Source organism: Triplophysa rosa, linkage group LG15, assembly GCF_024868665.1.
Source record: "Triplophysa rosa linkage group LG15, Trosa_1v2, whole genome shotgun sequence".
In the NCBI taxonomy this organism is placed as follows: domain Eukaryota; kingdom Metazoa; phylum Chordata; class Actinopteri; order Cypriniformes; family Nemacheilidae; genus Triplophysa; species Triplophysa rosa.
The window spans coordinates 13,392,379-13,401,387 of record NC_079904.1 but is presented as its reverse complement, the minus strand read 5'-3'; the positions used below and the strand labels follow the sequence as shown (position 1 = coordinate 13,401,387).

At 38.0% G+C, this 9,009-nt stretch overlaps 2 protein-coding genes across 2 annotated transcripts; both read right to left on the bottom strand.

Moving 5' to 3' along the window:
* Positions 1–780: 780 nt before the first annotated feature.
* On the bottom strand, positions 781–6,651 carry tmem165 (transmembrane protein 165). The gene is made up of 6 exons (XM_057353843.1): positions 6,370–6,651; positions 4,960–5,191; positions 3,380–3,555; positions 3,079–3,264; positions 2,117–2,222; positions 781–2,035 (listed from the first exon to the last, which is right to left on the bottom strand). The coding sequence occupies exons 1-6, from the start codon at positions 6,511–6,513 to the stop codon at positions 1,959–1,961; spliced, it is 921 nt and encodes a 306-aa protein (XP_057209826.1). The 5' UTR covers positions 6,514–6,651; the 3' UTR covers positions 781–1,958.
* A 469-nt stretch (positions 6,652–7,120) lies between these two features.
* On the bottom strand, positions 7,121–8,774 carry srd5a3 (steroid 5 alpha-reductase 3). The gene is made up of 5 exons (XM_057353326.1): positions 8,556–8,774; positions 8,297–8,448; positions 7,991–8,182; positions 7,726–7,857; positions 7,121–7,439 (listed from the first exon to the last, which is right to left on the bottom strand). Exons 1-5 carry the CDS (start codon positions 8,753–8,755, stop codon positions 7,180–7,182), a joined length of 936 nt encoding a protein of 311 aa, XP_057209309.1. The 5' UTR covers positions 8,756–8,774; the 3' UTR covers positions 7,121–7,179.
* Positions 8,775–9,009: the final 235 nt, after the last annotated feature.

Sequence of the window (9,009 nt, the reverse complement as noted above, 5' to 3'; positions counted from 1 at the left end):
AACTGTTTTCCCCCAGATTACTGTAATAATATTCTGCACCTCTGAAGGGTCTTTGTCATTCAATGCAACGTCAATGGGTTTTTGGTGTTTATCCCAAAAAGCCAAAAGGAAAGATGAGAAATTTTGCTAAAACCTGTAATTTTGGAAACTTTTAATGCTCTGCTTCACAATGCCCATTGGAAAAGGTGGTGAACCATATTAAATGTTTTGTAGTTCTGTATGCACTAAAAGTAGAATGTCTACCAGTGTTCTCTCTTGCTATCATTTAATCTCTGTACGTGTGTTTACAACCTCTGTACTTGTCTCTAAAGAGTACTTGCCTTTGGCTCACGTAATTGATCTGGTCATTACACATTAGATACAAATTTTAGATGGATTTTAACACTTAATATTTGTTAGATTTGATCGGTTCAGAGCTCCGTGGCGTTACTAAAGCATTCTGGGTTTTTCTAAAGTTAGATTCAAGAATATCAAGAAACGAAGTGTGCTGTATTGATTTTGTGAGCCAGGCCATTCATACAGTAAAAAAACTTTTTTTAAACAAAACAATGCCGTTAACTCCCCTTATTCAGTTTTGAAAATAAACAAAAAATACTCTTAATGTCTTAAAATTAATGTTTCCTTGTGTTTGTTTAGTGTGGTTGATAAATAACATGTACACTGGCATTTCAACATCGCATGTTCTGACGTTGACACAATATTGCCCTTTCATGACCCTACAATTATTGCATATGCCTTTTGGTTTTACATAGCGTAGTAACATGAATAACCACCACAATGGAGTGACCGACTTACATTTTTATTCAATATTTACAGGAATCATGGTTTTGTCACTAAATTCCTCTTCAACACACTTTCCTAAATTGAAGAACAGCTGTCAAATATTGACAAAGTCACCCTGACAATGTTACAAAAAACCAGCACGTCCCCCTTTGATTCACAAACAAATAAAGGACTTCAACTTTGACAAAACAATAGAATAAATGCTAACATTTTACAATAAGGTTCAATTCATTAACATTAATTAATGCAATACAATAAAGAACTATACCTGTACAGGAATTATTTTATATTTACATTTCACATTTCAAGTTAATGTGCAAACAATTGTATTTATAAATTAACCTAGGTTAATAAATGCTATAAAACAATGATCACTGATCGTTCATGACACCTAAAGCATTAATGTTAGCGAATGTAACCTTATTATAAAGTGTAACCCAATAAATAAAATCTGCTTAGAAAAGGCAAAAATAATCAAGATTAGACATATTTTAAGGAAATTTGTGAAAACCTCTTACAAGTCAAATCATTCTGAACATCCCATGATCTGGAGGGTCTAAAATTACCCAACTGCGTACTTCTGGTTAAAAGCTGCAAATCTTCATGCTATTGTTTGTAATTGATGAAGATCTTGTGACTGTAATATTACTAAATGCTCCTGAGATTTACTGCTGTGAAGGACGAAGAGCTGCTTTTTGTGGCTGTTCTGACTTTAGTTTTACAGCTTTTCTTAAAATGAGAATATAATAGACTGGACCACTCAAGTCCAAGACAGGATTTACCCATAATGCACCGTTTAATCAGTGTAAAATGATATAGAAAAAAGGTTCATTGTTAATTAAAATATCACATGACATTCTGAACATCTGGCAAGTTCAATTAAACTGTAAAGTGGAATACTGGAGAAACATGGTGAAGGTTTAAAAACAGAAGATTGGGTCCGGTTGAAAGTAAAGAGAAAAAACTATGGGATTAAGCCAAAACTGAAACGCTCATTAAGACATGAGCTGTAAATTGTCCTCATTCATTCATAGTTTCACCCACACACAAAAAAAACACACCCAAAACATACAAAACAAGCCATCCACAATGCACAGTATCTCTTTAAACCAGCTCCTCTAGGCTTGTACTGTGGTGATTGTATGTACAAAAGAAAACCAAACATCACTTCAAGATCAGAATCCAGAGTCTGGCTTGATAAAGAGGGCAGAGAACGCAAAGGCCAGGAACACGATCCCACCGATTATTGTAACTAGAGATCAAAGAAAAAAATACCATTAACAATCAGATTATGCCTTGAGAAAGAAACAAAGCATATGTTAATAATTCTCACCGGTTCTGACAGAGATCTTCTGAGCTACCATCCTTCCTCCAATAACAGCCAGTCCTGTACACAGGCAGTGTCCCAATGTTCCACCAACTGCTACTCCACATGGATCCTTCAGCACATAACAGGCCAGTTATTCCGGTGAATTATACTAAAGGGACTTGCATACAGCTAATAATGTTAAAGATCGGGTCTCATCCTATGTCATGCATTCTGACTTCTTTACACTGTTAAACGTGCTGGCTTGTCATGCAGTATTTCTGTACTTGATACACTCCCCCAGTGTTTTTTATAATTCTATTCCTTTTATTGGCCATTCTCCCAGAAAAGCACGGCAAGGCGGAAGAAAGAGCCCGCCCACGAGCCAACCGATGAGCAACACCCGCTTACCATCAAGATGGGCTGCGCTGCAGCTCTTCAGTCTTGCTACAGTGAAGTTTAGGCGTGTCTGTTTGTTCACGGCATTTCAGTGATGGATGTTATATAAACGGTGGATAAAACGCTGGATTTGGAGATCGTTTGAAACTGATAGATGGCGTGGTCCCAGTGCTAAAAGATGGCAGACATGAACTGCACGCGGTAAGTGAAACCAAGTCATACGTCTGTGTTTTGTTGGCAATCGGTGTGTATATGCATAATGTACAAAACACGAAGGGATTAATGTGATGATGTGTTGCTTGCTCGTGCTGTAGTTCCATCCCACTAGTCCCACACCTCTAGCAGCTCTTGTTTTTCCGGAAATAATCATACAGCTGTATCTCTTTTATACATTTGATCAAACTAAATACTCTTCGAAGATACGACGTATGCAATACTATTGTATAGGCACTCAAAATGAATATGAGATTGGCAGAAACTGCCTGTGATACGCGATCTTTAAAGAGAACTGAATTATTACTATCAATTTGAAAGCCAGCTGTAAAATGACATGATTCAGTTGCCCACGTTTTAAACAACTTCTACCATACCTCTCTTGCAGCCAGCACAATGGTGGCGAGCTGAGAGCGGTCACCCCACTCAGCAAGGAAGGTTAGTGTGAGCGCCTGAATGAATATGGGCGAAATCACACTGTGCCACTTCCTCTGAGGCAACATGGTCGCTCCCACCCCCGCTTCCACATCGGACGCGCCATTAGCCATCTTATAGCGTTGAAGCTGCAGGTGGAGAGAGAATCCATCCAATCAGAGGACAAATGCTTGAATAATGCATTAGGTGTAACATAACCTCACCACCACTGAAACAAATGTGGGTGTATCTGCTTCTCCTCACCTCTTCGTCTTTCTTCTTTATATCGGCTTGAACCTCCTCCAGCTCCTCCTGACCTTCATCAGGACTCATCTTCAATCCCTCTCTCAGCATTCGCAAACCAAAGATGGCAAACAGCGCGGTTGATATGTAGTAGGTGTAGATCCGTGGGATAATGGTGGTGGCATAACCGAACAAGACTAATGGGAAGACAAATGTGTCATAGGTCCTTCAAGCATTCAGAAAATTGAATGAAAGACAGCACAAAAACACTCGCTGTAAACACATTAAGAACTTTGTGTTTTTCTTTACAAATGAAAAACCAACAATGACTTTTACAACCAGCTGGCTGATTCTCACAAAATCTTGTGTAAAGATTTATAATACTGGCATCAAAAAGTTTCCTTTTTAGGCATTAAAAACCAGGTCTGCCATGTTTAAAATCATTAATTTTACAATTTAACAGGTTTTTGACATTTTTCTCTCTCTAGAAAATCAGTAATGATAATCAATAATCTTGCGAACACAGTATTCAGACATGTTACGGTAATGAGATTTTAATCATAAAATGCAATAAAATACAAGAATAAGTCATTCCCATGTAAAAATTATTCTTTGTGCATGGTAGAAAACAACTACCTGTATTATAATCATTTGTGTGTTACTTGATTATGTTTTATATTTAAAATCATTGCACATTTCAATGTTTTCATGAGAATGAAAAGTATAAGCTAGTGCTTCATACAAGTCATATTTTTCAATGCTTTGTAATATGCATAAAATAAAATGGTGATAGTTCACCCAAAAATAAAAAATCTGTCATCATTTACTCTCGTCCTTTCAAACCTTTATGACTTTTTCTTCCTTCCACATTACACAAAAGAAGACATTTTGAAGAAAGTTGGTTAGCGAACAGCAGCACTGGCCCCCATTCACTTCTATGGTGTGGACACAAAACCAATGCAAGTTAATGGGGCCCAGTTAACAACATTCTTCAAAATATCTTCTTTTGTGTTCTGCAGAAGAAAGTAAGTCATACAGGTTTGAAATGACACGAGGGTGAGTAAATGATGACAGAATTTTCATTTTTGGGTGAACTATCACTTTAAGACTGTTTAAGCAGCAGGTAAAACATTGATATGATAAGACTGTTTACTTCAGACAGTCAAATTATAGCACAGCAAATTAAATATTTCATATCTAGTATAGAACAGAAACACAGTGAATATGAATGGCAGGTAAGAACAAAGAACTCAAATCAAAAAGCTAAGCGACATCTAGCAAATAAACAAGATCATATCAAATAAAGCTAGTGGCAATCTCTGATTAGATATTGTAGGTTAATATCCAATTAGACTATTTGTCATGTTAGTAAGACTGAGCTACCTCACAGATACCTCGCTCAACTAGTCTCCTTCAGCAATCAAGGTTAGCAACTAGGTCAAGACCTAAGAGCCTAATTTTTGGGGGACTGTTCTCACCCACAAATTTTTTTTGATACAGATGCTTTAAAAGTAGTTGTGAGAAAGTGCGGTTTTCCTGGAAAGTGTTGGGTGTTTTTTTATCTGAATCTTCTCTGAATTTGACAAACAAGTTCCACCTACCTGACAGGCACGTCATGAGTCCTAAAGCCAACATGGCTCCCACCAAAACTGTGAGACGATTGTAGCGCATGGCCATGATGGCTGCGATGAAGAACGTCTTGTCTCCCAATTCCGAGACGATAATGACAGAAATAGCTGCTACGAAAGCATGAATGAAGCCCATATTTCCTTTATTGGGCTCGCTGACACCGATCGCCGGGCCGGGTGCATGACCGGTGGAGGCCTTCTGGAGCTGGACAAGTGTTTCAATGTCAGAAATAGTGACAAGTGTATAGTTCTTCATAGGCAAAACAATTCATGAAGATTTTGGAGAAAAAACACTAACAGTAATTCAGGTTTCACGGTTAACAAACATACACGATTTGAGCTATTTTCATAGAGAATATTTAGTGTGCCATATTCAAACTAATCAAATCATAAAGACTTTTCTAGCTTATGTGTCAAGGGCAGTTGTGTTTTGATGTCTGAAATATACAGAACAAAATGTGAGAAATATTAAATGTCTAGTCTACAAACAAAATACTAATGTGTGGGTTACTGTTTTTGGGCCAAAAGTAGGCTACACTCTAGTAAGAATTATAATAATGTAATGCTTACTATCGATTTTTTTTATAATTGTTTACCAATTATTCAGATGATTATTTAAGCCACGTGGCACAATAACTTGTCACCTTGTAAGAGAATGCAATTGAAATTGAAACGAATGAATGAGAGTTTGAAGCGTACACTACAATATCACGTGACATACGTTTTTAACAGTAAGTACGATGTAAATGAATGGGATAAATTCTTATTTGTTTGTCCTGCAAATGAGCACAGTAATGTGAATAATTCATTAAGGTTATTGTTCAGCCTTCTAATACCTACTTTCTTCCTCACAGGCTTGGGAGAAAACCCAAGTTTAAACCCTTCATTTTATCTACTCAAACACGTGGCAATAAAGCGGATGATCCGTTTTGTTAAAACATTGCTCACCTCAGACTCAACGTTTCGTTCCAGCGCCACAGTGACTCTTAAAACAGGGTAAAAGGTTTGAGTCTGTTTTATTATTATCATATAAAATAAATATCAACGCGCCCGATGACACCCAGCATGAAGAAGAGTACTAGTGTGTATGATTGTATGCATGTCAGTCGTAAATTCGGCTTTGTTTATCAACACGAGTACGGTTAAAGCAACAAATAAACACTGTCTACATCCCAATCTCAGCATCCCCTCTGCGCGTTTAGTGACCACTTGTAAAATCACCTGGGTGTAATTCTATCAGAGTAACGTTACAGTCTAGTTTTCCTTAAAGGATAGCAATATGAAGCTTTAATGATACTTCCACCACTAGCCTTGTTTCGCGAGTAGGTCATTTTACACGTGTGTTTAATGTAGAAAAGTACACACTGAAGGTTTGATATGTACCTCCACGGGGTGTTCTTCATTGGCGACGACTTTATTCTCTTCTTGATTTGCTGTAACTCCAGCTGAGAACAACACGACGTTCAGCAGAATAAGGAAGCATATAGACCTGCCTCCGGCATGCCACTCGCCGGCCCGGAAAGGCATCTTAAAGGCTGCCTTACGCGGCTTATATTATGGTTTTACTTTGCAAATTAAGATAAAAAAGTACATCCGCGTTTTCTTGTTAAAGTCTGGCTAGCCCACCGTGGTCATCTTCAGAAGCGGCTGATCCGAAGGCGAATAGAAACCTTGGTTTCAATTAATATCTGTGATTGGTCAGTTGAAGGATCAACGTGTAACGAAGAGCAGTACGTCACTACAATAGTGGATATCCATTTGTTGGAAGGTCGCTCCCTTTGACGTATCACGGACTGCTTTCAAGGTAGGTAGAGCTGCAAAGCGACAAGAAATGCGAGATGATATTCGCTTCAAAGAACGAGTTTGGCTTTGCCCACAAACATTTATATGGGATTTGTACACTTATATATTTTATTTATTCGAGTCAGTTTATCTGTTGCAAGTGGCAAAAAATAACCGCAGCTGACTTGCTTACACTAATTTAAATAATAGATGCATAAAAATGATCTTTAGGAAGGAGGTACAAACCACTCATGTTGTTTTCTCACCTTCTGAGGTCAGTCTGTCAGGGCAACAAGCTGTAATTTCAGATCAACTTGCTCTCATAAGAATATGCATTGAGACTGATCCGTGTATTTAGTCAATAGCTTTATTCATTTAGTTTCCATATAAAAGAGATTTTGCATAAAAAATTCACAGGATAAAAGGAATAAAAGCTTTCCGATGACATGGATAGGTTTCAAACTTGCTCCTGTAGTAATCATGACAGAGCTGGGCAGCCAGTGCCTGGTTACAGAGTACATACAGTACCACCAGCCAACAGGTTAATGAGCTGCAACCACAACAAACACTCATGGCAGTGTAAATCAGAAGCTCGGCCAGGTAATGTGGACAGGAGACCCAGTCAAACCAGCCCCCCTGTGGCATCTTGTGGGCCAAGGTCTCCACTTTACCTATACAGCATATAGAAACAGAATGGGAAATGGTTCAATGGCTGTTGTATCATTAAACAGACCTGTTTTGTACTTGTACTCACAAACAGATAACAATTTGAGTTGGTGTCTTTCATGGATATGCATGTTTTATTGGTTTCTACTTACTATACTTGACATTGTGTAAATAGAAAAAGTGCTACAGATCACATTTAAGGGGAAGCAGAATTTTTTTTCCAGATTTCAGCTGCAACTTAAGATTTGTGGATGGCTTAATTCTCTTCCCAGAAAACTCCAAGATTCTTACCTGAGTGGTCAGTCCTCAGGTTTGCCAGCAGTGAGAGGGACCGGTGTTGGAGGAGTGATGCCCAAACAAAAAGAAGAGTCCCAATGACATGATGCCAAGTGAGCTGATAAAATAACGCAACTGATTTGACCCCTGGCATGCGGAGGGACAAATAAACAAACAACATTGTTAGTACATTCAAATGACATCATCTGGACACGTCTGAGTTGCTTTGTTTTGCAGGTGTATTGTAGACAAAACATAGATAACAGAAGACTGTAATAACCTTCTTGTGTCGAAGAGGCATTTATGCACAGGACAGTTAGACCAAGTAGGACATAGTAGGCCAAACCAAAAGTATATTGTACTACATGGATCACACCATTAGAAAATACACTGACAAATAAGCACTCCAAAAGCCGTCTAAGGGAATGGATCCATAGTAGCACTTGTAATAGTAGAACAGAAAGCTGTAACTCTGAAAAACAAATAAATATTCATTTTAATGGCAATGATGGTTACTAACTTGTCATTCTGTACATATTTTACAAAACAAATGTTTTCATTTAGTAATACATCTTATTTAAACAACCTTTCCATGCAGTTCTTGATCTGCCAGTCAAACACCAAAGCAAGTCCATCAACCAATCAGGAAACATCTCGCCAATGACGACAGACCGGAGGGAGAAGAGTAGGAGGAGTCCATTCCACATCACAGACACCGCATAGAAGTGATAGAAACATCTACAGAGATACAAAGATTTATTTAATAACAATGCAAAACCGCAGATACCTGCACAAACTGTAAGACCTTTACAAAACGTCTTATGACATATTTAGCCCACAATCACCTCTTAGACACGTCATAAACGAGCTGCCAGCTTTGGCGCTTGATGTTGTCTTTAGTTTTTCCATATCGAATTAAATCCTGAAACACGCGATCGAGTTCGTAAGGTAGTTTTAATGAAAATTTATAGAGGCAAAAAGCTACCATAAAACATAACGCTAACGAAAACCATATGATATTAACTGTTAGGATAATGTCAAACATTACAGCGTCATAATTCGTCCGCCCGTTTAAAGCACCGGAGGACACCAAATACTGGATGTTTTAGGTTCCGCTTACAGCAGTTGACCCCTGAGGCTACTCTGGTCAGACAATGCAACAAGATAAAATCCATAATAAAAATATAAATGAACGCTCATGGTAAAATGTAAATAGAAGAAAACTGTTAGAACGTCACCGTTTTTAGAACGCTTGAAATAAATGCAGATGTACAACTTGCAGTTCTGCCTATAAACACT

What these genes read in the sequence shown, in the direction of transcription:
- srd5a3 (XM_057353326.1), bottom strand. Translation starts at nt 8,755, where the DNA reads ATGTTTGACATTATCCTAACAGTTAATATCATATGGTTTTCGTTAGCG. An exon ending in GTTTATGACGTGTCTAAGAG is followed by an intron (nt 8,449 to 8,555) that starts GTGATTGTGGGC and finishes GTATCTCTGTAG; the next exon opens with ATGTTTCTATCACTTCTATG. An exon ending in TGCCTCTTCGACACAAGAAG is followed by an intron (nt 7,858 to 7,990) that starts GTTATTACAGTC and finishes TCCGCATGCCAG; the next exon opens with GGGTCAAATCAGTTGCGTTA.
- tmem165 (XM_057353843.1), bottom strand. Translation starts at nt 6,513, where the DNA reads ATGCCTTTCCGGGCCGGCGAGTGGCATGCCGGAGGCAGGTCTATATGC. An exon ending in ACTCATGACGTGCCTGTCAG is followed by an intron (nt 3,556 to 4,959) that starts GTAGGTGGAACT and finishes TCTTCCCATTAG; the next exon opens with TCTTGTTCGGTTATGCCACC. An exon ending in TTGTGCTGGCTGCAAGAGAG is followed by an intron (nt 2,223 to 3,078) that starts GTATGGTAGAAG and finishes TATGTGCTGAAG; the next exon opens with GATCCATGTGGAGTAGCAGT.